The sequence below is a fragment of the Acomys russatus genome, chromosome 8, assembly GCF_903995435.1.
Source record: "Acomys russatus chromosome 8, mAcoRus1.1, whole genome shotgun sequence".
Lineage (NCBI taxonomy): Eukaryota > Metazoa > Chordata > Mammalia > Rodentia > Muridae > Acomys > Acomys russatus.
Window position 1 is genome coordinate 5,813,771 of NC_067144.1, and position 26,411 is coordinate 5,840,181.

At 49.2% G+C, this 26,411-nt stretch overlaps 1 protein-coding gene across 2 annotated transcripts in view; it reads left to right on the forward strand.

The window, feature by feature from the left end:
* Positions 1-22,787, forward strand: part of LOC127193389 (endothelin-converting enzyme 2) — a 39,931-nt gene extending 17,144 nt beyond the window's left edge. Inside the window, exons 1-19 of one of the 2 annotated variants that reach the window (XM_051150719.1) lie at positions 5,344-5,511; positions 5,829-5,912; positions 6,253-6,388; positions 6,576-6,791; positions 7,869-7,993; positions 8,108-8,254; positions 8,461-8,526; positions 13,076-13,264; positions 14,323-14,465; positions 14,837-14,951; positions 16,641-16,751; positions 18,646-18,744; positions 18,844-18,921; positions 19,921-20,024; positions 20,192-20,302; positions 20,418-20,485; positions 20,633-20,823; positions 20,907-21,002; positions 21,812-22,787. In XM_051150719.1, the coding sequence (XP_051006676.1) occupies positions 5,473-5,511; positions 5,829-5,912; positions 6,253-6,388; positions 6,576-6,791; positions 7,869-7,993; positions 8,108-8,254; positions 8,461-8,526; positions 13,076-13,264; positions 14,323-14,465; positions 14,837-14,951; positions 16,641-16,751; positions 18,646-18,744; positions 18,844-18,921; positions 19,921-20,024; positions 20,192-20,302; positions 20,418-20,485; positions 20,633-20,823; positions 20,907-21,002; positions 21,812-21,988 (2,295 nt within the window). In that variant the 5' untranslated portion in view covers positions 5,344-5,472 and the 3' untranslated portion in view covers positions 21,989-22,787. Of the gene's footprint in view, positions 1-5,343; positions 5,512-5,828; positions 5,913-6,252; positions 6,389-6,575; positions 6,792-7,868; positions 7,994-8,107; positions 8,255-8,460; positions 8,527-13,075; positions 13,265-14,322; positions 14,466-14,836; positions 14,952-16,640; positions 16,752-18,645; positions 18,745-18,843; positions 18,922-19,920; positions 20,025-20,191; positions 20,303-20,417; positions 20,486-20,632; positions 20,824-20,906; positions 21,003-21,811 lie in introns of those variants that run through there. The other variant, XM_051150718.1, reaches the window with a different exon arrangement.
* Positions 22,788-26,411: the final 3,624 nt, after the last annotated feature.

Below are 26,411 nucleotides of genomic sequence, written 5' to 3' on the forward strand. Positions count from 1 at the left end.
CAATAACTGTGTCACAAGGATGAAAGAGTCCATATATTCGTAACAGATCTGGAACACTTGTCTTGGTTGTTTTCTGTCGCCGTGAAGAGACACTATGACCAGGACAACCTACAGAAGAGTGTTTAATGAGAACTTCCTGGTTCAGAGGGCGAGTCTGCCACCATCGTGGCGGGGAGCCGTGGCAGCAGGCAGGCATGGTGCTGCAGCAATAGCTGAGAGAGTATGGTCCACAAACAGGAGTCAGAGAGAGAACAGACAAGGCATGTGAGATTTTTGAAAACCTCAAAGCCCACCCCCAGTGACACACCTCCTCCAACAAGGCCACACCTCCTAGTCCTTCCCCAACAGTTCCACCAACTGGAATGAACCGGTTATTCCAATATTTGAACCCATGGAGCCCATTCTCATTCAAACCACCGCTAACTGAAGTGCTGTATAGACTTGGTGGGTTTGTTTTTACCTCCCGTTCTTGTCTTTCAGTTACTGGAGATGGAATCTAGGGCCTCGTGCATGGTGGCAAGTGCTCTGCGCCTGAACTGTTTCCCCAGCCTCTTTTCTTCTTTGGATTTTGTGACAAGGTCTCACCAAGTGCTCAGGATCCCTAAGCAGCTGGGATTACAGAACTGTAGTACCAGATCTGACTCAGTCTATTTTTTCCCTTCTTCCTTCCTTCTTTCCTCCTCTTTCTGTTTCTTCCTTTTCCTTCTTAGACACGGTCCAAGATATCCTAGGATGGACTCAAACTCACTGTATAGCTGAAGATGACCTTGAACTAATGGTTATAAAAGCACCTTTTATTCTCTTGACTCAGTTGTTGTCTGGGAGGCTTACTGCCTTCTGCTAACGTAGGCCTAGTTCTGGAAGCCTCTAGCCTCTATACAGTCTAACCAAGGCCTAGAATGTTTTCAGCTTCTGAGACTTACTGCTTAATGAGCTCACCCTTACTTGTTCTTTCTGAGCTCTGGCTGGCTCAACTCAGCTGTTCTGGCTCAAACTCTTCTCCCAGCTGACTTATTTAATCTGGCTTTACCCTCGGCCCGGAATTGTTCTCCTTGGCCTCACACTAACTCAGCAATCTGCTCTAATCTTCTGGCTTCTTCTCATTTTCTGGTTCGTTCCATCTTCACCTGCGTTCTCTCTCTGCAGCCCATCTCTCTATAACTGTCCTGATAAAACTGCCTCCCCTCTCTGTAAAACTGCCTCTAAGTAGCTTCCCTTTCCTCTCTCTTCGCCTGAGAGTTGGGTGTATCCATTCTGTCAAATTTTCTCTGATTCATCACCTTTTCTGCCGCTCAATTAGACCTCACTTTCAAACATGGGTGCTTCCTCCTACAAAGTAACTTTACCTTCTTTTGAAATTAAAGGCATGTACCACCACACCAAGACCTAAGCTTTTCTTTACCTGATACTTGCTCTATACCAAGCTGGCCTTGAACTCAGATCTGTTTGCCTCGGTCTCCTGGATTAAAGGCATTTTTGTATTTCCACCAGATGACACAGACCTAGAAGGTCTTTGGAGGTGATCTCTAGCCACAACGGCCATGTTCTGCATTAACCTTCCTCTACAAATGGTCTTCCTGCCTCCACCTTCCAAGTACAGGCATATGCCACTTCACCTGACTCTCCCAAGCTCAGTTTTCTTCCATCTAGTTTTGGGAGGGAAGTAGGGATGGCACTGTGATGACAGACTGCCTGCAGAGTGAGCACGAGCAAGCCAAAAACTTGGCCCAAGTAGATGGCTGCATCAGACCCTAGCAGAGCAAAGTGTGAACGCTTGCTTCTTAGGGAAGCCCTGACCAACCTAGCCTGCTCCGCCATCACTTCCTCCAGCCTTGCTAGTCTTACTCTCATTATAGGGCTTGGATGATGATAACACTAATTAAAACACCAGGGCATAGCCGGGCGGTGGTGGCGCACGCCTTTAATCCCAGCACTCGGGAGGCAGAGGCAGGCGGATCGCTGTGAGTTCGAGGCCAGCCTGGTCTACAAAGTGAGTCCAGGACAGCCAAGGATACACAGAGAAACCCTGTCTCGAAAAACCAAACCAAACCAAAACAAAACAAAACAAAAAAACACCAGGGCAGAATGGCATACACTTATAATTTCAGTATTTGGAGGCAGAGGCAGGGGCAGGGAGATCATTGCAAGTTGACCAGCCCCAGCTACGTAGTGAGAACATGTATCAAAATAAACAAAGCCAGGCTGTGTCTTTAATCCCAGTGCTCTAGAGGCAGAAGCAGGCAGATATCTGAGTTCAAGACCGGCCTGGTCTGGGCTGGAGAGATGGCTCAGTAGTTAAGAGCACTGGCTGCTCTTCCAGAGGTCCTGAGTTCAATTCCCAGCAACCACACGGTGGCTCACACCATCTATAATGTGATCTAATGCCCTCTTCTGGCCTGCAGTAGTACATGTAGAGTGCTGTATACATAATAATAAATAAATAAATCTTTATTAAGGAAAAAAAAAAAAAAAAAAGACCAGCCTGGTCTACAGAGTGAGTTCCAAGACAGCCAAGGCTACATAGAGAAACCCTGTCTTGAAAAACCCAAAATAGGCCGGGCGTGGTGGCGCATGCCTTTAATCCCAGCACTCGGGAGGCAGAGGCAGGCGGATTGCTGTGAGTTTGAGGCCAGCCTGGTCTACAAAGTGAGTCCAGGACAGCCAAGGCTACATAGAGAAACCCTGTCTCGGGCAGGGGGGAACCCAAAATAACTAAATATAAAATAAAACTAGTCAGGCTTATTAATTCCAACTATTGGGAAGCCTGAGGAAGAACAATTACAACTTTAGGGTCAGCTTGGACAATTTAGTGAGCCTTTCCCTTAAATTAATAATAATAGAGACAGCGCAGAGGGTAAGAGCGCTTGCTGCTGAACCTACCCGCCTGCGTCTGATCCCTGGAACGCACATAGGGGAAGGAAAAGACCAATCATACATGTTCTCTGCCCTCCACATGTGTGCCACTGTCCCCTCTCCTGCTACACGCATCATGCACACAACAAACAAATATAAATATTAAAAATTAATAGATTTTTGAAAGTCACTATATAGGCCTGGCTGGCCTGGAGTTCAATATATAGACTAGCTTGGCTTGAGTTCATATAGATACATCTGCCATTGCTTCCCGGTTGTGCAGTGCCACACTCAGCCAAAATAGTCATTATTTTAAATACCTCATCCCCCCCAAAAAAAACATTATTTTAATTTAATTTTATTTTTTCAAGACAAAGTTTCTCTGTGTAGCCTTGGCTGTCCCGGACTCAATTTGTAGACCAGGCTGGCTTTGAACTCACATCAATCCATCTGCCTCTGCCTCCCGAGTGCTGGGATTAAAGGCATGGGCCACCATGCCTGGCTCTTAATTTTATTTTTAAAAATTTAAATCTATTTTAATTTTATGTATAGGGATGTTTTGCATACATGTATGCATGTGCATGTGATACCTGCAGAGGCCAGTAGGAGGTGCTAGCTCTCCCGGAACTTGAGTTATTAATGGTCATATGCCTTTATGTGGCTGCTGGGAATTGAACTTATGTCCCCTGGGAAAGCAACCAGTGCTCTTAACTGTTGAGCCATCAATCCAGCCCCTAAATAATGTGGAAGTAGAATACCTATTAGTACATGCAGGGCCCAGATTGAATCACAGTACACTCTTAATACACCAGTCATAGCCGGGCGTGGTGGCGCACGCTTTTAATCCCAGCACTCGGGAGGCAGAGGCAGGCGGATCGCTGTGAGTTCGAGGCCAGCCTCGTCTACAAAGTGAGTCCAGGACAGCCAAGGCTACACAGAGAAACCCTGTCTCGAAAAACAAACAAACAAACAAGCAAGCAAGAAAAAAACCCACCAATCACCTTACATCATGTACTATTTCATTTATTTCTAGGAACACTGTGAAGCAGGCACTACTTTTGTTTGTTTTTCAGACAGGGTTTCTCTGTGTAGCCTTGGCTGTCCTGGAACTCACTTTGTAGACCAGGCTGGCCTCAAACTCAGAAATCCATCCGCCCAGCACTCTGCCTCCTGAGTGTGCTACCATTGCCCAGCATACTACTCTCATTTCCATTTTACAAATGGGGAAACTGAGCCTGAATCCAGAGCTGTTCATCCTAATAGTGACGCGGTGGTCTGTCTTATTCGAGAACACGTAGTTTGGGGGCTGGAACAGTGCCTGAGAGAGCAGTCTAGCACTTCCCTGCCGAATCCATTCATTGAGCTGCTTTCCTCAGCCACAGGAATATTCCACGCTAGAACTGCTCGCAGTAAGATGTCTGAGAACCGAGGTGCGAATCAATACATTATTATCCATTGCCACTACTTAAGGCTTCCTCAGATCAAATTCCTGCTTTTTCCTGGTAGGGCTAGAGAGAGGAAGATGAGGCAATGCTTTAGTGTCCCAATTCCTGCCCCAGCACTGTAAAAAACATGAGGCACTCTTTGGTGCAACAGACTGTAACACTCCCCTGCCTGTTCAAGGAATGACAATATGGAAAGCAGATGGCAGATGCATGGATGCCACACTGTTGCGTTTCAGTTAAATATTGCTTGGGCTTTTTTTTTTTTTTTTCCCCTTGTAAACCTCCCAAATAAAATCGTTTGCCTTCCTGAGTTAGAAGTGTTAGCATGTCTTTTCTTTAAATATCTGTGCATGGCTGTTTTTTTCCCTGCCAATTTGTCACCATCTGTAACCCTCCCTTTATGAGACGATCTGATGACAGCAATTATCTCAGAGAGTAAAAGTGCCATCTTGAAGCAATGTGTAAGAGTGACATTATCGTGGACTGTGTGTCTAGTGCATGCTGTCCCGAGACTTGGTGTGTGCTTGTGTGTGTCCCCAATGACAGTGGGCTTTCGCATATATATATACATTGTGAATCTTCAGTGCTGCTTCTGAGTTCTCTGTGTGCAATTGTGCTTGGTATCTGTGCTGTTATAGACTTCCCATGGACACGTGTATAGGAGTGAACTGCCTGTAGCTTCTATGTATATTTGCTGGCTGTTTAAAAAAAAAAAAAAAAGAAGACCCCGCAGACAGACTACTACGCAGAGGTTCCTCACAGGGGCATGATTCATCTATGGTGTTTAAAAGTGTTGGAGAAGGCCTGAAATTTGGCGTGTCCGGGTAAAGGTTATTAGCAGGTATATGGGGTCTCAACTAAAGGAAAGCAAATTATGGGTGGCTGGCCTGAGGGGCTCTCAGGCTTGATGGAGAGCAGCGGTTGCGCGGTCTGAGCGCCGATGCTGGCGGGGAGGCGCGCGCGCTCCGCCCCTCCCCCTGCTCCTACCCCCGGGAGCGCCGCTGGGTGGGGGAGACATGAGAAAGCGGGGGCCGCGGCAGCCTGGCTAGGGGCTGCGGTAGTGGCTGTGATGGGGGGCCGCGGCTGGGCTCAGCGGGGGCCCTGGGCCGTAGTTCCTGGGCGGGTCAACCTCGCCCTGCCCTAAGGCGCGGCCCTGGCCTTGCTCCACTCCACCATGAGCGTCGCGCTGCACGAGCTGGGTGGCGGAGGCGGCGTGAGTGGTGGCCCTGGGTTCCAGGGGAGAGGACCCGGGTGGGGAGGGCAAAACGTGTGGAGGGGAGGGTGCGAGTGAGCTGCCGGCGTCTGGCAAGGACACCGGGCTGGCCTCGGGGATGGGGATTCTTGTGCGGGTTAGAGAGGGATGGTGTCAGAGGGGACCCCCCCAGCAGAGGGGAATCCGGCATCTGGGAAGGGCCTCTCTGCATGAAGGAGGAAGCTGGCCCAGAGAGGGACACCCGGGCCGGGCTGGACCTTGAGCAAACAAACGGCCCAGCTGCTCGACCTCAATTGGCACTCCCGAACTGTTTGCAGATGGACTACAAACGAGCCAAGCTTCGGGATGAAGAAGCACCGGAGACTCCAGGAGAAGGCAGGGCCACCCCGGACTCACTGGAGGTGGGCAAGGGGGTTCCCCCTTTCTCAATCAGGCCTAACCCTTGGCATGACGCCTGCCTGCTATAACCATGTGTTCTGGCTTGTTCCGGTGGGTCACTGTCCTGATTTCCACGCCAGCTCTGGCCTCTGCGCCAGGACTACGGGGAGGCAATTCAAAACCATGACATTGCACAAAACAGGCTCTACCTGCCTCTTTGCTCTTGGGCCCTGGAAGTTAACCCCCTAGCTATTTGCTCCATGACTCTAGAAACCACAGTCGGTACCTTTATTTGCTGCGAGGACTTCTGTGATCTTGGGTCCCTGGGATGCAGCTCAATTGCCCCTGTCCTGTGTTCCCTAGGTGGGATTCCAGAAGAGGACAAGACAGCCCTTTGGGTCACACACACAGTTGGAGCTGGTCTTGGCAGGCCTCTCTCTAATCCTGGCGGCCCTTCTTTTGGGCTGCCTCGTGGCTCTGTGGGTCCAGTACCACAGAGGTAGGTGGGTCCACACCTGTCAGCAGCGCTAGTAGCTCTGGGGTCTAGGAACTGAAGGGCCTCTGAATATTTCACTTGTTGGGGCGAGACTTTCCAACTTCCTGTTGTCATTGCCATCTCAAAAAGTTTGCTTCTTCCGCCCTGACGCTTGACAGCCTCCCACCTTCCACCGTGTCTCCTGCCACAGACCCAGCCCATAGCACCTGCCTCACAGAGGCCTGCATTCGGGTGGCTGGAAAAATCCTGGAGTCTCTGGACCGTGGGGTGAGCCCCTGTCAGGACTTTTACCAGTTCTCCTGTGGAGGCTGGATTCGAAGAAACCCTCTACCCAACGGGCGGTCTCGCTGGAACACCTTCAATAGCCTCTGGGACCAGAACCAGGCCATCCTGAAGCATCTGCTTGGTGAGACTGTGAGGGCTGTGAGGGCTGTGAGGGCTGCTGTGCCTGCCGATCTTAGGCTTCATGTCCAGCACATGGGCTAACACTTAGTGGGTACTCAATAAATGTCCTCAAGTGAAGGCCTAGGATCACCCTGTGATGCTCTCAAGGGAGGGTATATAGCTCTCCGTGACTGGAGATGGCACCGATGAGGCAGACCTCTAAGAGTGACAGAGGCCTCCACAGGGTCTCCAGAAACAGAAATGGAAAGCCACAGTTTGCTCTTTCAGTCTTCCTGAGTGGCGCACACCTTTAATCCCAGCATGGGAGGCAGAGGTAGGCAGATCGCTATGAACTCTAGGCCAGCCTGGTCTACAGAGTGAGTGTCAGGACAGCCAGTGCTGCATAGGGAAACCCTGTTTCAAAATCCCAGCACTTGTGGAAGCAGAAGTAGGTGAATGTCTGTGAGTTTGAGTCTAGCCTGGTCTATACAGTGAGATAATTACCAGAGAGAGAGAGATAGAAATAGAGAGAGAGAGAGAGAGAGAGAGAGAGATAGAGAGAGAGAGAGAGAGAAGAAGAAGAAGAAGAAGAAGAAGAAGAAGAAGAAGAAGAAGAAGAAGGAGAAGAAGAAGACGACGACCACCTGGCTTGTTAATGTACACCAATAGTTCCAACTACTCAGGACAAGGACACTGAGGGCAGAAGGTTTCGAAGGTCAAGGCCAGCCTGGCCAACTCCCATCCCCCCAACCAAGACAGGGTTTCTCTGTGTATCCCTGGCTGTCCTGAACTCACTTTGTAGACCAGGCTGGCCTGGAACTCACAGAGATCCACCTGCCTCTGCCTCCCGACTACTGGGATTACAGGCGTGCACCACCATGCCTGGCTATTCCTGGCCAACTTATTACGACCCTATTTTTGACTTTACGGAAAAAAAAAAAAAAAAAACAGAGAGAGGACTGGGAGAGAGTTCCTATCCAGCATGTAGAAGGTCCAAATTCAGTCCGCAGCAGCACCACGTAGATACATACCCATGTGGACCAGGAGAGGGATGAAGGCCTAGTCCTTGGGTTCCCATCCTGTGTCCTACCCATTGCAGAGAACACCACCTTCAATTCCAGCAGCGAAGCTGAGCGGAAGACGCAGCGCTTCTACCTATCCTGCCTACAGGTGGAACGCATCGAGAGGCTTGGAGCCAAGCCACTTCAAGACCTCATCGACAAGGCAGGGCCACTGGGTGGGCTGCTGGCAGGAGGAGGAGGAGGGAGGGACAGGATGAGGTTCAAGGAAGCTTTGGTAACCCCTGCCCTACAGATTACACTTATGATCTCTGCTCAGATTGGTGGTTGGAATGTCACGGGGCCTTGGGACGAGGACAACTTCATGGAAGTGCTAAAGGCAGTAGCTGGGACCTATAGAGCCACCCCGTTCTTCACCGTCTATGTCAGTGCAGATTCTAAGAGTTCCAACAGCAGTGTCATCCAGGTGCCTGCCTGGGAACGGGTGGGGACTCACGGGAACCTTTGCTGAACCAAGATCTCCCCCTTCTGTGACTTGCAGGCTGAGCAAACTCCACTCCCACCCCCACTCTCATGCCCCACCCCAACTCCCACCCACCCACCCCCACCCCGATGTACAGGAAAGTCTGGTACAAAGTGAGAAGGAGACTAACATTTCCTCCTTTCTTGCAGGTGGACCAGTCTGGGCTTTTCCTGCCCTCTCGAGATTACTACCTAAATAGAACTGCCAATGAGAAAGTAAGGCATAGCCTAGTACTCCTACCCATCCCTTGCTCGGCTGCCTGGTCCCTATATTCTTTCCTCTTTGCCTAGGGTCAGCGTGAGAAAGGTGAGCCTGTTGCGCTGCCTACAAGCCAACTTTCCTGTATTCCGCCTTCTCTCCTTTCTTTGACTCTCTTCCTCCTTTTCTTCTTCCCTCCCTTCCTCTCTTCCTATTAGTCTTCCGGGAAAGTAGTTTTTCTTTCTTTCTTTTTGTGGTGCCGATAACCAAGCCCAGTGCGTAACACATGCTAGACAAACACTGTACCACTGAGTTACACCCCCGGCCCTGGGAAGACACCTAACCGTACACCAGATGCAGTGGAGAAAACTCGGAGATATACCTTTCAGAGTCAGTGTCACAGGAAGTCTTTGATACCAATAGGTTTGTGGACCAAAAGGTGTCCAGGACCTATGTGAGATGCAGGCATCTAGGGCTTTCCTTATGAGATCACGTTTTGAGTTGGGCTCTCTATAAAAGCAAAGATGAGGGCCCGCACCATGGCTCAACAGGTAAAGGCACTTGCTGTCCCGCCTGGTGACTTGACTTTTATCCCTAGGACACGTTTGATGGAAGGAGAAGAACATCTCCTCCAAAATCCCCTTTGACCTCTATACTTATGCAAATACACATGCAAATATCAAAATAAATAATTTCTTTTTCTGAGACAAAGTTTCTCTGTGTAGCCTTGGCTGTCCTGGATTCACCTAGTAGGCCGGGCTGGCTTTGAATTCACAGAGATCTGCCTACATCTACCTCCCGAGTGCCACCATGCCCAGCATTTTTTATTTTTTATTGCTTTTTGAGACAGGGTTTCTCCGTGTGTAGCCCTGGCTGTCCTAGAACTTACTTTGTAGACCAGGCTGGCCTCAAACTCACAGAGATCTGCCTGCCTTTTCTTCCCAAGTGTTGGGATTAAAAGCATGTGCCGCTGCCACCTGGCCCAATAAATGTAATTTTTAAAATAATTTTTTAATTTTTTCTTTTTTGGTTTTTAGAGACATGGTTTCTCTGTGTAACCCTGGCTCTCCTAGACTAGCTTTGTAGACCAGGCTGGCCTCAAACTCACGGAGATCTGCCCACCTCTGCCTTCTAAGTGCTAGCATTTAATAAATGTAATTTTTAAAAAAAAGAACTACTTACACAGAGAAACCTCGTCTCAAAGGAAAAAAAAAAAAGAAAAAGAAAAAGAACTACAATAGAAATCAACAGAGGTTGTCCTATGTAGAGACAGGTTGAGCAAATATTGGAAGGAAAAAGGCTTAGTGTGTTTGGACTATGAAAAAGGCGTTCTGCATAGAGAGTACATGTTGAAGCCGGAAAGACTAAATGTGTTTGGACTGTAACAGGAAGTATGGTTTGGCAAGATGTGCTACTGATGGAACACTAGAAAGGCGGTCAGTGACTGGCTGTGGAGAAGGCTTTATTCAGCAGCCCCTCAAAAGGCACCTCCAGGTTCCAGAGCAGGGATGGAGTGATTCTGTTAGCAGTGCCTTAGGAAGCCAGTCTGTCTGGAGGGAAGACAAGCTGAGGAGGGGACCTGGAGACAGGAGTCTCTACAGTGCCTGGACTCTGAGTCAGCAAGGGCCCAGGTGAGGGAGCGTTGGAGGGTGAGGGTTAAGAAGTTGAAGTTGCAAGACCACCGAGTTAAAATCATGGCTGCTAGCAGGGGAAAGAGGGAAAGGCGGCTGAAGCTACAAGGCTTAGTCATGGTGGAATGCAGTGGGCCGATAGAACCTGGGCACCAGGAGGCGGTGTCGTGTGATGTCACCACACCAGGAGTGACTGTTTTCAAGCTCAGCTCTCTTGCTTGTAGGAATTGCCTGGTGACTCTGATTCTGTAAGACAGGAAGCGGAGGTTTGAGCAGTGAGGTACAAGCCTATGCTCCTGCGTGGGACAGATAAGCAGTGTCTGTGGTGGCGGGGAGGGGTGTCTCTCATTTTAGATGTGTGAGTTGGAGGAACTTTGGCGCCTTCTGTGTGAGAGGTCAGGAGGTTGGTGGAGTGCTGGAGAGGACCTTGTGAGGAGCCGGAAGCTCAAGGGTGCGTCTCCTTCAAAATGTCAACAAAGGTGTGGAAGAGGTGGGAGAAAGGAAGCAGAGGTGCTTGGGTGCTAAGGGCCGTGGAAGAGAGAGTGCCTGATGAGGCGGCCAAGTGGGGGGAGTCCTGCATCATTACGTCATAAGCATTTCCTGAAGTCGTCATCCGGAGCGTCCTCTAGTCATGTGTGTTCTCCCATTGGTGGAGAGAAAGGGGTGCATCTTGGGATACAGTCCTGGTCACTCACAGTCACAGAGGAGATGCACAGTGTTTAACTGGGAGCGAGCTGAATGGGGGTGGGGGTGGGGCTGAAACTGAGGAGGACAGCTCAAAGAGGAAGCAGCTCAGAAGGCAACTGAGGGAGAGAGGAAACAAAATAAGGAAGGTCCCTCCCCGGCCCTTCGTCCTCCCTACAGCGCAACCCACGCATCCCACGTGGGTCTGAACTCCTGCATTTAGTAGCTTTACTGTCCCAGCCTCATTAGTGTTAAGATTGTATCACGCAGTACATTTCCATAGCTGGCTAGTTTAGGCTTCACCCCAAAAGAAGGGAAATGAGCCCCTGGAGAGATGGCCCGGCAGGCACCAGGTGCCAGCAGAAAGGCCCAATGACCGCAGTCACACATGTTTGCGTGTATGCATGGAAGAAACAGCGTGGTTTTGGAAAAGGCCTTGGGTTTGATTCTCTTTATGTCACTGGTTCCCTTAGGCACGAACGAAGCCTCTTGCCATAAGATAGGGGAAGGTGTAGTCCAACGGCTGAGCTAGGGTGACAGGAGTGCAGAGGGTTCAGGAAGGTCTCAGAGTAAGTCTTAAGCTGAGGGTAAGGAGGCAGAGAAAGGTAGGTGTGCGTGTCTGTATGTCTTGGCTGAGTTAACAGCCTCCCCTTAGAAGCTAGGATGGGTGACACATTGATAGCTTTCTTTTTTTTTTTTTTTTTTTTTTTTTTTTTGATAGCTTTCTTATACCAGCAACAATAACGTCGGAAAAGGAGAAAATTTGTAGTACAAAAAATGAACATCAAGAGACCAAAACCTTCCGCAGAGATGGCCTTTAGCACTAAAGTGAGCCCAGGGCAGGGCTTCAAGTCAGGAGTTGGAAGGAAACCCAACATGGTTGTATATGTTTGTAATTCTAGCACTTGAAAGCTGAAGTAGGACTGTGAGTTCAAGACCACCCTGGGCGATGTAGTGAGATCTTGTCTTCAGAAGAGGGGTGAGGGGTCACAGAGTCAGCTGCTGAGCAGAGCTAACGATCTGACTCCATGTTTTTCCCTTTCCACAACAAATACCTAATGAAAACCTTTCATAGGGAAGATGCACCGGGCGGTGGTGGCACACACCTTTAATCCCAGCACTTGGGAGGCAGAGGCAGGCGGATCTCCATGAGTTTGAGGCCAGCCTGAACTACAGAGCAAGCCAGAGCTGTTACACAGAGAAACCCTGTCTTGAAAAACCAAAACAAACAAACAAACAAACAAACAAACAAACAAAAAGCCCCAAACAAACAAAAACATAGGGAGGACAACGTACTGTAACCCAACATTCCAGTGGCAAGCAAAGCAAACAGGCTTTGTCCTGATGGCACTCGCCTGGCCTGAGGCGGTGCTGGGCCCAGGTGGTGCTCAGGCCTCTACCACATTCTGACCCTCTCAGGAGTAGTTTATGATAGGAGTCCTTACTGCATCATCCCAAGCTTGTTTCCTCTGTGAAAATTGGGACTAATACGGATTTTTTTTCAAGACAGGGTTTCTCTGTGTAGCCTTGGCTGTCCTGGAGTTCACTCTTGTAGACTGGCTCGACCTCCGAGATCCAAACTCAGAGATCCACCTGCCTCGGCCTCCCCTGCTTCCGCATGCATGGCGACTAATGTGGATTTTATGGAATAGCTGTGAGGCTGTGGGGACAAGATACATTACGTGTAAACCCCTTTGCCATCTGATCAATGGATACATAATAATGTTCAATGTAACTGCTCCTTTTCTGTGCTTTTCTCTCCCCTAGGAGAATGGAGAGAAAGCACATTTGAGGCTTGTTAGAATGAGGGACTTGAGGAAGGGTCTTGAGTAGATTCCCTACAGGATCCATTCAGCTGTTCAAGTAAAGAGCGCATGGCCCTCGATGGAGTGGGACAATTAGAAGGGAGTTAGGAAAGGAGAACGCAAAGCACTGTGGGAGTCCATCCATTGGATAAACATTTACAGGGGACCAATTCTGTGCTTGGCCTTGATCCAGGCTGTTGGGGTTCAGTGGTGAACAGCTAACATAATTGGAACTGTCTACTGGGGGAATAGGTGAGAAATGCACACGTAATTAAGTAAGTCAAACAGACAGTGGTCAGTGATGGATCAGAAATTAGCTGGAGTCACCAAGACTTCATCAAGGTGCACCAAGCTAAGGAGACAGTGGGAGGAGGCGAGGGCCAGAGCAGACCCCAGCCTTGGGCAGCGCTTCTTGCTGGCTTTGAGGATGACTGGGGCCTTCACAGGTCCTCACTGCCTACCTGGACTACATGGAGGAGCTGGGAATTCTGCTGGGGGGACAGCCAGCCTCCACGCGGGAGCAGATGCAGCAGGTGCTGGAGCTGGAGATACAGCTGGCTAACATCACCGTGCCCCAGGACCAGCGTCGCGATGAGGAGAAGATCTACCATAAGATGAGCATCTCAGAGCTGCAGGTGGGGTAGGCGGGGACTAGAGACCTCAGGAGAGGCTAGCCCTCCGTTAAGACCACCCCCATCGCCCCATCTTCCTGAGGCAACCAGTCCCTTCCTTGCTTCCTGCTTTTGTGGGCTTTCCAGATGCGTGCCACTATCTTGGAAAGAAAAGTGGTAAACATTTTAAGCCACCTCTCTCGAGGCCAACGGTTAGTCTTTTTCTTGTTGTCTGGGGCTACATGAAAAGATTGTATTTGAAATACATATCCAGGAGCCGGGCGTGGTGGTGCACACCTTTAATCCCAGCACTCAGGAGGCAGAGGCAGGTGGATTGCTGTGAGTTCGAGGCCAGCCTGGTCTACAAAGAGTCCAAGACAGCCAAGGCTACACAGTGAAACCTTGTTTCGAAAAAACAAAAACAAAACAAAACAACCCCCCCATACACACACACACACACACATATATGTATCCAAGCATGGTGGTTCATATCTGTAGTCCCAGAACTTAGGAGGGTGAAGCAGGAGGATTTCTGTGAGTTCATGGCCAGCCTAGGCTACATAATGAGTTACAAGTTAGCTTGGGCTACAGTGTGAGATACCTCACCCACCCACCCCAACTCAAGTAAGCAAGTAAAGGGAAAACCAAATTGATGAGATACCTATAAAATAGAATTTGTGTGAGGTATCTCCTGACCCCCCCCCCCCGGGCCACCCCTTTGGGTGTTGGAGTATGGAAAGACTGAGGAAAAGGAGATTCTAGAGCGAGGCCAGGTATGTGGCACGCGCTGGGGAAGTGGTGTTTTATCAACCGGCATGAAAATATTTGAATTTCTGTGCCCAAGCTGAATATCACACATAGTGGCTTTCCTTGTATAATAAGTGGTTAGGCTCCCAGACTGCAGGGCATTTAGGCCTGGAAAAGCATTTGTTGCAGGAAGGGGTCCCCAAGCAGCCGGTAACTGTTACTATGGCAATGGGAAAGATGCCCAGGCTATAGCAAATGGGTGGAGGAAGGGGGGGGGGGAGTGTCTCTTGAGCCCAGAGGGAAGGCAGGGGAGCCTGAAAACAGTCTGCTTTCAGGCTCTAGCGCCCTCCATGGACTGGCTCGAGTTCCTGTCTTTCTTGTTGGCGCCACTTGAATTGGGAGCCTCTGAGCCTGTGGTGGTATATGGGACTGAGTATTTACAGCAGGTATCGGAGCTCATCAACCGCACGGAGCCGAGGTATGACTGGGAATGGGAGTTAGGGAGAGGGTAGTGGTAGTGGAGGAGACTCAGGGCTCTGGAGACCTCTGGAAGGAGCAGCCGCAGTGAATTGGCACACAGACTGAGTGACAAGGCCCTGGACCTTCCAAACTTCAGATTAAAATGGCTGCAGACCCTTCCTCTGGGTGGAGTTTTAGGGTGCCCGTTTGTGACCTCTGTTCCGTCACCCTGCTCCAAGCTCATGTTTTGTCCCAGAGTAAGAGCCTCCAGGACTGTTTTTTCACACACCTTTCAGGACTTCCATAGCCTACGCGCTCCTGGGGACTTGCTGGGGGAGGGAAATGGGTTATCACACGTCTGTCTTTCCTTATGTTCCGGTATGGGAACAGCATCCTGAACAATTACCTAATTTGGAACCTGGTGCAGAAGACGACCTCAAGCCTTGACCAGCGCTTCGAGTCTGCACAGGAGAAGCTGCTGGAGACCCTCTACGGTACGAAGAAGGTGGGCTCCCTGGCTCTGCTTCCTTTCTGACCAAATCTAGCCAGCACTACCTGCCCGCACTGTGTCAGGAACATCTTCTTTATGGGACATGAGCATGTGGTATGGGACAGATTTGGAATGGAGCCGTCATGATTGCCAGTCCCAGCTCCTTCCTGTTTTAGCCTATGGCACCTTGGGTATGGAGGCAGTTCCCCTGGCTCTCCATTTCCCTGGTCTGTAAGACAGGGATCACTTGCGTTAATGCCAGCGTGTGGTGGGTATAGCATCCATCTTTGACGATGGGGATGAAGGTTATCAAGTGCTGCTCCTCATTTCAAGAGGCCTCATTTAGTGTGGGGAGTGAAACTGCAAACAGATGCGTGTATCGGGCGGGTTCTAATTGTCCACAATGAATGATAGGCCTCCTTTCTGTTAGAGAGAATGTCAGGACAGCACACTCAATGTGGGGGACCAGGGGGGAGGTGATAGGGAATTTTTCTCAGAATATGTCATGTGAGGAATGAGAAAATGCAGGGAGGGGGGCGGCATTTCAGGCATAAGAAATTCATGTGCGAGGCTGGGCTCGGTGGCGCATGCCTGTAACCCCAGAACTCAGGAGGCAGAGGCAGGATCTCTGAGCGAGGCCAGCCTGTTCTACAAAGCGAGTCCAGGACAGCCAGGGCTACACAGAGAGACCCTGTCTTTCAACAAACATAAACAAACAAACAAAAAACAAAAAAAGAAAGATATATACAGAAAAAAATGTAGGTGCAAATTCACCGCGGCCTGGAGGAGCTCGGTGTGTTTGTAGGGGTTCTGGGATGAGCTTGCAAACAGAGCAGCAGACTGAATTAGGTAAAGTGGGCACGTGACATCTATGAGGGGACTTGGCCGTTATGTTAAGAAGTCTGACTTTGGCCGGGCGTGGTGGCGCACGCCTTTAATTCCAGCACTCGGGAGGCAGAGGCAGGCGGATCGCTGTGAGTTCGAGGCCAGCCTAGTCTACAAAGTGAGTCCAGGATGGCCAAGGCCACACAGAGAAACCCTGTCTCGAAAAACCAAAAAAAAAAAAAAAAAAAAAAAAAGTCTGGCTTTGACAGATGACGACAGTGTAGTAGGACAGGAAAATGCTAACAGGCTACACAGGAGGCAATGAGGCTGAGCTAGTAGAAACTAGTAGAGGAGGCAGTCGAGGAAGCCGGGGTGATAGCCAGGCTCCAGGGTTAGCGGACTGATTGCACGTAAGTCTGAATTGTAGAACAGAGCAAAGAAACTTGGGCCAGCAAGATGGCTCAGAACAGCTGAGGTACTTGCCACCAAGCCTGGTGACCTGAGTTCAAACTCAAGTCCAACGTTGTGGCTCCTTTAGGTTGTCTTGTGGCCCCCACACTTGGACCATGGCAAGGAAGAATGCCCCCCATAAGTAAACATAACAACAACAACAACAATAAGCCTGAAGTCCAAAGGAGACTCTTAGGACCATAACAGGAGTGATAACTGAGAATAGGGTGGGCAGCACCTCTATTTCTTTTCCACTGAAGCTTTGCTTCTGGGCTGAGCACAGTTTGAGATACTGCCTTACACATCTCTGGAGTCTGGAGGAGAAGGGGCACCCCAAGTCCAAGCCTCTGTTCAGCTGAGAAGGCTTAGTCCCGGAGAGGGAGAGAGGCCTTCAGACCAGAAGTCCGTGCTGTCTTTGTCCCTGTACAGTCCTGCACACCGAGGTGGCAGACCTGCATCTCCAACACGGACGATGCCCTTGGCTTTGCGCTGGGTTCGCTCTTTGTGAAGGCCACGTTTGACCGACAAAGCAAGGAAATCGTGAGTCTTCAGGCTTCTAAAACTACTCTTTGGTTTGTTTAAAAATCTGCTCGTCATATATGTGTATACACAGAAAATTGGGCAGGGAGCTCACTAAACAGCAAATTGGATGGCGGGGCTGTGTAGTGTTGGGTTCCTTAAAGTTTTCTGTAATTTCACAAATTCTTATACTGGGTTTATGTTACCTATATAATTACCAAAAATTGCCAGGTGTGGTGGCGCACGCCTTTAATCCTAGCACCCAGGAGGCAAAGCAGGTGGATCTCTGTGAATTTGAAGTCAGCCTGGTCTACAAAGCAAGTTCCAGGAAAAACCCTGTCTTAAAAAACAAAAAAATGAAAAAAACCCCAAAACCAAAAGAAAACAAAACAAAAATAATACTAAGAGATAATAATGAGTATACTTAAATATTAGGTATTTATGGGAAAGTTGTTTATAATGGGGAGATATGAAATGTCCAATTATGGAGTAAAGAAAAATAAATAATAGGATGGAATAGGATGCCACATTTAAATTGAAGGCAAATTATTTACTTAAAAATTTTTTAGCAGTTTCACTTTTTCTTTTTGTTTTCTTTGTTTGTTTGTTTGGTAAATTATTTATTTATTTAAAATTTTTAGCAGTTTCACTTTTTCTTTTTGTTTTCTTTGTTTGTTTGTTTTCCAGACAGGGTTTCTCTGTGTAATAGAGGCCCGACTGTCCTGGACTTGAACTCACAGAGATCCTCTTGCCTCTACTTCCCAAGTGCTGGGATTACAAGTGTACGCCACCACTCCTGGCTCCAGTCTCACATTTTAAAAACAGTTCAGTTGGCCTGAACTTTACCATGAATTCCAGGCTAGAACTTGCCTCAGCCTTATGATGCCTAGAATTATTATTATTATTTTGGGTTTTTTTGTTTTGTTTTGTTTTTTGAGACAAGGTTTCTCTGTGTAGCCTTGGCTGTCCTGGCCTCACTTTGTAGACCAGGCTGGCCTCGAACTCACAGCGATCCGCCTGCCTCTGCCTCCCAAGTACTAGGATTAAAGGCACCACCACCTCCCAGCTGGATTTTTTTTTTTTTTTTTTTTTTTTTGGTTTTTCGAGACAGGGTTTCTCTGTGTAGCCTTGGCTGTCCTGAACTCACTTTGTAGACCAGGCTGGCCTTGAACTCACAGCGATCGCCTGCCTCTGCCTCCCGAGTGCTGGGATTAAAGGCGTGCGCCACCACGCCTGGCTTGGAATTATTATTTTTAATTAGACAACTGTGCCTGGCTTTATTTTCTAGAATAAAAAAGGCATTGGTGGTGCCCTTAACATGCTCGACAAGTTTGTTATCCCCAAGCAAGAAGTCGAACCATGAGCTGAACCCGGTCTGGTACTCACTAGACTAGGCTGGCCTCAAACCTGCGATGTGCCTTCTGCCTCTGCCTCCCATACCTGGCCTAGTGATACATTTTTAAGCAGAACAAAAGTAGATTGCAAAAAATATATACACATTGCATAACACAGCTCCATATTTGGTCTGAATTTCTGGGCTAGGAAAAACACTAGGAATCATCAGACTGTTAAAAGAAGACAGCTGAAGAAAAAACAAAAAACAAAAAGCAAACAAACAAAAAAAAAGAAGACAGCTGTGTAAGAAGATTATGAATGTTTAGTTCTCCTTGGTTTTCATGCATTCCCTTCATCACCAGATGAAGACCAATGTAGCATATGAAGTTATAATATGAATTTGCCTAACTGCCAATTCAAATGTTCATTTAATTACTTAGAAAAAATGCCACCCACAGTAGCAATGCTGTCACCTGTGGTGGTCTCACTGCCCCTGCATGACTCCTGGATAGATCAGGATGGTACCCAAGGGTGAGTGGCAACAAGTGCTGGGAGCTGACTCGTGACCCCGCCCACGCAGGCCGAGGGGATGATCAGCGAAATCCGCTCGGCTTTTGAGGAGACACTGGGAGAGCTTGTTTGGATGGACGAGAAGACCCGGCTAGCAGCCAAGGAGAAAGTGAGCCGTGACTGTGTTTGGGGCGCCATCTTGAGGTGGTGATAGAAGACACAGTTTTGCGGGGAGCCGCGAGGGAAACTCTTAATTTGGTCTCTTCAGGCAGACGCCATCTATGATATGATTGGTTTCCCTGACTTCATCTTGGAACCCAAAGACCTGGATGATGTTTATGACGGGGTGAGTACCTTTGTTCTCAGCACTAACTTTCAGAGCCATGGGGCCGTGGTTCCTGGCCTCAGCAGTAGAAGCCCAAGCGCCGAGGAGAGCGGGCACACACAAGTAACTAAGCGGCTTGAATGTCGATCCTATGCCAGACATGGCCAGATGGCAGAACGTGTAGCATTAATGAGTGTAGGGACTTGGACTGCAGCCTCAGTTGACCGTGTTCCTACTTCTGTGTAATCTTGGACAGGATATCTTTGGGCCTCGGTTTCATCTGTAAAATGGAATTTAAATAATACTCACCTTGCCAGGAGTGGAGGCTCCCACCTTTTAATCCAGTGCTTGGGAGGCAGAAGCAGGCAGATCTCTGAGTTCAAGGCCTGCCAGGTCTACAGATTGAATTTCAGGACAGCCAGGAATACAAGAGAACACAAGAGAAACCCTGTCTCGAAACAAATCAAAATAAAACAAACAAACAAACAAAAAAGACTCAACTCAGCTCATTGCAGGGCGCACGCCTGTAATCCCATCACTCAGGAGGCAGAGGCAGGCAGATCTCTGTGAGTTCCAGGCCAGCCTGGTCTACAAAGGGAGTCCAGGACAGCCAAGGCTACACAGAGAAACCCTGCTTCAAAACAAACAAACAAACAAAATGAAAACAAGAACAAAAACAAAAAAACCAAAACCGGGTGTGGTGGCTTACTTTTAGTGCCAGCACACAGGAAGCAGAGGCAGGTTTATCTCTCTGAGTTCCAGCCCAGCCTTGTCTACACAGTAAGTTTCAGGCCAGTGAAGAATTTACTCAAAGCAAAGCAAAAGCAACAACAACAACAAAAAACCCAAAACGGCTCTTGAGGCCTAAGTCCTTTTTTGTTTTTAAAAATGTTATCAATTAGCCGTTTACTTCCATTCTACAGCAGGGGACGGGGTGGGGTGGGGTGGGGGTGGGGGCTGAGGTTCACCTGGACAGGTACTGCTCCGACTCTCACCTTCGCCCTTGTACTGTTCCCATAGTATGAAGTGTCCGAAGATTCCTTTTTCCAAAACATGTTGAATCTGTACAACTTCTCTGCTAAAGTGATGGCTGACCAGCTCCGCAAACCTCCCAGCAGAGATCAGTGAGAACGGGAGGGCAGACACGGGGAGGTAGACCAGGGCTTTGGGGGGATGGGGTGAGGAGTGGTAGGAGGCCCTTGCAGGAGGCAGGCAGGGCAGGCCTGGGCTGCTGTTGGTCTGAGGAGCATAAGGAGAGCAAGGGGCCTCAGCCTTCTCCTTCTTCCCGCAGATGGAGCATGACCCCTCAGACTGTGAACGCGTACTACCTTCCAACCAAGAATGAGATAGTCTTCCCTGCCGGCATCTTGCAGGCCCCCTTCTATGCTCACAACCACCCAAAGTGGGTCTGAGGCAGGAGGGTCTGGGTTCTGGGGCCTGGCCACGTGGGAGAAGAGCTGGAGGGAAATCAGGAAATGCTCCTGCCACATCCTTACTCAGCGTTCCCCACCTACCAGGGCCTTGAACTTTGGTGGCATCGGCGTAGTGATGGGCCATGAGTTGACACATGCCTTTGATGACCAAGGTAGGAGCCTGGCCCAGGCCAGAATTTCCAGTGGCCACTTCAGGGATCTGGGATTTTGAGGGCAAGCCTTGGGGACCCTGGCGTCTTTGGGGGTACGGTTGGGCATTTGTTGCCCCACAGTGGCTTGCAAAGATGAGTTCTTCTCAGGGCGTGAATATGACAAAGAAGGGAATCTGCGTCCTTGGTGGCAGAATGAGTCACTGACGGCTTTCCAGAATCACACAGCCTGCATGGAAGAACAGTACAGCCAGTACCAGGTCAACGGGGAGAGGCTCAACGGACTCCAGACACTGGGGGAAAACATCGCCGATAATGGCGGCCTTAAGGCTGCTTATAATGTGAGTGGCCGCGGTCCCCCAGGCTGTGTGGAAGGGCGCTTGGCGAAGTGCACAGGTGGACAAGCTGCTGATTACCCCCCTAGGCTTACAAGGCATGGCTGAGAAAGCACGGGGAGGAGCAGCAGCTGCCCGCGGTGGGGCTCACCAATCACCAGCTCTTCTTTGTGGGATTTGCTCAGGTATGGCCCCTTGGGAGAACTGGGTGCGGCTCCTATCCACTCCCTTCGAAAGAAGGATGCCGGTAGAAGAAGATGGGGTCAGCCAGGCGTGGTGGTGCACGCCTTTAATCCCAGCACTCGGGAGGCAGAGGCAGGCGGATTGTTGTGAGTTCGAGGCCAGCCTGGTCTACAAAGCGAGTCCAGGACAGCCAAGGCTACACAGAGAAACCCTGTCTTGAAAAAAAAAGAAAGAAAGAAAAAGTTGGGGTCATGCAGGAAAGGTGCTGGGAAATGGGGCCACAGCTGCCATGTGGGAAATGCATTTAAAGTCCAGAGCCCCTGAAAGCAGATTTGAAGAGAGGGAAGTCTTCCGTAGGATTTTATTTGAAGGGGAGCCGCTGGCCTGAGTGGAATGGATGAGAACAAGCCTTGATCCACTTCTGTTGCTATGGAAGGATGTGGAGAGGAAAGCTAGAGCCTGGGAGTACAAAATGGCTAGTTCAGGCTGACCCAGGGATAAAATAAGCAGCCGACTTGGCAACCAGGCAGAGCCTCTACAAGTACTCTGTGCCACAGCAAGCAATCTTCAAGGCTCAGCCTTTCCCCACAGCCATGGCCGTGCTGGGACACCCAGTCTGCAGGGACTAAGGAGGCATGTTCCCCTCCCGTGGAGCTGACCAAGCCTCCTGCAGTGGCCCTGACCTCCTGAGCTCACCAGCTGGGCAGCGGAGGTGGCTCATGACCAAGATGGCTCTGCTGTAGTTGAAGCTGTGGCTTAGCTCACTTCCACACTAGACACCATATGTCCCCATGTCTGTCCTGGCCCGCAGGTGTGGTGCTCGGTCCGCACACCAGAGAGCTCTCACGAGGGGCTGGTGACCGACCCCCACAGCCCTGCCCGTTACCGAGTGCTGGGCACTCTCTCCAACTCCCGTGACTTCCTTCGACACTTCGGCTGCCCTGTCGGCTCCCCCATGAACCCAGGGCAGCTGTGTGAGGTGTGGTAGACCTGGGCTGGGAGAGAAGCGGGCAACCATGGCCAGGGACTGGGGCTTCCAAGTTAGGAGAAGTAAAAGTCAGTTGGTGTGGTTGACTCTCCACACCACAAGTGACATGAATCTAGTCCCCACTACCACCACCACCACCACCACCACCACATTGTGCCTCTGCTTTAGGGGTGCCCATGCCTCTAGCAGAGATCCAGCCATTCACTGTGACATCCATTCATGTGTCACCCTGGAGGGAGTCTAGGCAGTAGGATCAGCTCCTCCAGAGAGGATTCTGTCTCTTTTGGCTCCAAGCTTAACTCAGTTTGGAGGCTAAGAGGATATGCTTGGGGCGTGCCCAGCTCTCCCTGGGCATACCCAGTGCTCTATGGGAATAAACTCAGCTCCCTTGGGCCCCACCCTCAGGCTGCCCCCACCTATGTCCCTTGTGCTCCTCCCTAGTACTGCTGCTCCCCTCAAGGACAGAACAACTGAACTCACGTGGCCAAGGGCTCTTACCGGTGACAGGAGAAATGTGTATGTGCAGTGGGCACTGGTTCCCTGTGAGTCTTAGGGATGACTGATTGTCCCTGGGCCGAACAGAAAAGCAGACCTAGTAAAGAAATGGAAAGAGAGTTTATTTTTGCAGGGTAGAGGGTGGGCAGGGTGTAGTCGTGGCTTTATAGGACCCTTTGCTAATAAAGAATAGATCCCTACCAGTCAGCCTGTCTCTTCCTTCAGTCCTCCTTTTCCTTACTCAGCCTCTCCATCCTGCCAATATTCGAGCAACTACAGTATATCAGTAATTCTTGCTACATTGACTTACTCGTAGAAACAGGGCGCTGAGATCTGAAGCACATGGAGACAGAGGGGGAGCACAGTGGGGTCTCTTTGGTCACAGTGCATTGTCCACATCTGGAAGGAGTTGCAGCTGTCCCCTGCATCTGTGGCCAGCCTGTCACTGAATCTGGGGAGTAGGTGGGTTGTTGTGGTAGGTCAGCTTGTTTTTTGTTTTGTTTTTGAGTCAGAGCCTCACGAAATAGCCCTGGTGTCCTGGAATTCACTATGTAGATCAGGCTAGCTTTGAACTCAAAGATCTACCTGCCCCTGCCTCCAAACTGCTAGGATTAAAGGTCAACATGCTCAACTTTATTGATCTTTAGATTTACTTTTGAATGAGCTATTGGCCACCACTAATTTATGTCTCAGGCTCTGAAGATAAAGTGATTTCTTTCTTCTGGTGACTCTATTTCACTTTTTAAATTTTTTTTTTAAAGATTTATTTTATTATTATGTATACAGTGCTCTGCCTGCATGTATACCTGCAGGCCAGAAGAAGGCACCAGATCACATTACAGATGGTTGTGAGCCACCATGTGGTTGCTGGGAAATGAACTCAGGACCTCTGGAGGAGCAGTCAGTGCCCTTAACCTCTGAGCCATCTCTCCAGCCCCACTTTTTAAATTTTTATTTATTTTTATTTTATGTGCATTGATGTGTGGCCTGTATGTGTGTCTGTGTGAGGGTGTCAGATCTCCTGGAACTGGAATTACAGACAGTTGAGATCTGCCATGTTGATGCTGGGAACTGAACTAGGGTCCTTTGGAAGAGCAGCCAGTGCTCTTAACCACTGAGCCATCCTCCAGCGCCCCCCCCCCCCCCCCCGCTATTTCACTCTCGCCCTCACAAGCTGATCCAGTCCCCACAGCCATGGTGTTTTATTAGTACTCTGCTCCCAGGATGCAGATCTAGCCCTGGCCACTTTACTGTAATCAAAGACATCTGGTTTGAGCCTGAGGCTCTGATAATTATGACCTACCGTCTGCCTGTCCCCGTGAGCCTTTATATCTTCATCTATAAAACGAGAATGGCAGCAAAACAGTGGAAAGAGACCAATCATATGAACACTCTTGGAGGTGTAAGTATGGGTGAGTGTGTCAGGTTTGTAAGGAACAGAAAACAGGGCTTATTATGATTGTCTGGTGTCTCTGGTCCCTTGGGTATGTCTCTAATGTGTACCCCATAACCTGTGTTCTGCCCCAGCGTTTCAGGGGACAAGGCTGTCCCCATATGGGGCCCTGTCATGTTATCTGGAAGCACCAGCTGCTTATCCAGGGAAGGCAGTTACACTCCAAAAGGGACAAGAACCACTGAGCCACAGTGCTGGGTCTGAGCCTCTAAGCTCAACCACAGGGTGGACACAAAGTATTCGGGAGAGGAGAGCTTTGGTGTCTGGTGCCAGCTTCTGTCACCCACTAGTGTATGACCCAAGGCAGGGCTCATCCCTTCTTCAGGCCTTGGTTTCTCGGCCGTCTGTAAAATAAGTGGATTGGGTAAGACGGTTTCTGAGACCATTCAGCTTCAATACCTTGGCAAGGACATTCAACCCAATATAGTAATACAGGCCTTGAGTCCAGTCTGTTTGGGAGGCTGAGGCAGAGTCATACGTCAGAGGCCAATTTGAATAACTTAGTGAGACTCAAAATAATAGAAAAGGCCAAAGGCTGTAACTCAATGGTAGACTGCTTTCCTAGCACAAATGAGGGTCTGTGTTTATCCACATACTGGGGGAAAAATGAATTTATGTGCTTTGCAAATTCCAGAACCCAAAGAGATACTCATAAATAATGAATGGAGCTTGGCTGTGGAACAGGGGGTAACTCTTAGAATGTTAAAGCATACCGATCGTGTGAGGTGCCTGGTGATGCAAAGCTCCGCCTTCCTGATGCCTGGTTGCAGAGAGCATCTTTAGACCTGGATCAGGCCAGGCATGGCATCATACACCTGTAATCCCAGCACTTGGGAGAAGGCAGAAGCACATGGCTCCTTGTGACTTCATGGCCAGCCTGGCTACCCAGTGAGACCTTGTCTAAACAAAACAAGGCAAAACCCCTGACTGGGACCGATGAGATGGCTCAGTGGTTAACCTGAGTTTGAGCTCCAGAAGCCACGTATGAGTGGAACAAGACAGCCGGACCCACAAAGGTGTCCACGGTGACAGGCATTCATTTACATAATCATAGGGCATGAGGTAGACAAAGAAGCATCATCCCCAGCTACAGGTGAGAATTTGAGGCTAGCTTGAATACACGAGGCCCTGTCTCACAAAAAGAAAAATCTCACATGCCCACAACACCACCGTCTCTGTTTTAGGAGTGGGGAAAATGGGAAAAGATTCCAGGACTTTCAATTTCAGACAAGACAGACTGGACTAAAGACACACTTGGGACTCAGGTGCTCTTAATTACCAGCAGTTGACCTAAGTCAAATGCAGACATCTGTCTTCCAGACTGAGTGGGACCATCACCAGCAACAAGTGTTTCTCCATACGACACAGATCGCCTGGGCCAGACACCTGTACAACCAGATAGCTGCAGGAGACTTAGATGCAACGAACCAAGGTTAGAGTAGGTGGCACCTCTTTGTGAGCACTCCGCAAGGACTTGGTACCTAAAGTGAGGCAAAGTGGACCTCAGGTAATATATGTACCCTTATGCTTCATAGCCCTGCCAAGCGGGCATGGTGGCGCGCTCCTTTAATGCCAGGAGGCAGAGGCAAGTGGATCTCTGCGAGTTCAAGGCCAGCCTGGTCTACAAAGCAAGTATAGGACAGCCAGGGCTGTTACACAGAGAAACTCTGTCTTGAAAACCTAAAAGAAAAGTTTAAAAATAAAAATAAAAAGAAAAAATAGCCCTGTCAAATTGATGAATAATGCTTCTGTTATATATTCTGTTGTGCTGAGCCAGAAGAGAAAATGAACAACACTGGGCCATCTATGCTATCCCATTGAGTAACTCATTTCCATCCAAAATAAAGAAGCCTGCCAAGAAAAACAATTTTACCCTTGGTAAAACTCTAGAACTATCAGGCAAGAAAAGAGTACTTCATAAAAATAAGCACAAATTTGAAGGGCCTTTTATGGTTAACCAGTGGACAACCCTGACAGTTGATTCATAGCTCTGGGCTTCAGAGAGAAACCCCCAAAGTCTTACTATATACAAAGATGACCTAAGGACCAATGCAAAACCATTCAGTCATCTGTTAAGTATTTGCTAAAGCCTGCCTCAAACCAGGCATTACGTGGGTACTTGGGACACAAAATTTAATCAGATACAGTTCCTTGCTCTCCAGGAATTCAGAGTCCAAGGTGGGAGAGATATGTGCCAAGTGCAGCCGGAACTCAGGAAAGAAATGAATAACCTGAGAGGCAAGAAAGGAGAAGCATCCTAGGAGACGATACTGAGCTCAGGGGATGGTAGGATGTCCCAGCTGAAAGAAAGGCCATTCCTTCCCGATGGAACAACTACTTGGAAAGGCCAATCAGCGTGTTCAGAACTGTGAAATGTTTAGGATGGTCAGAGTATAAATGGACATATTGTAATTTCCACCTGGGTATCAGTAATAAAAGTGAATGCAACATCTGCAGTCACGTCTAAAGTTAACA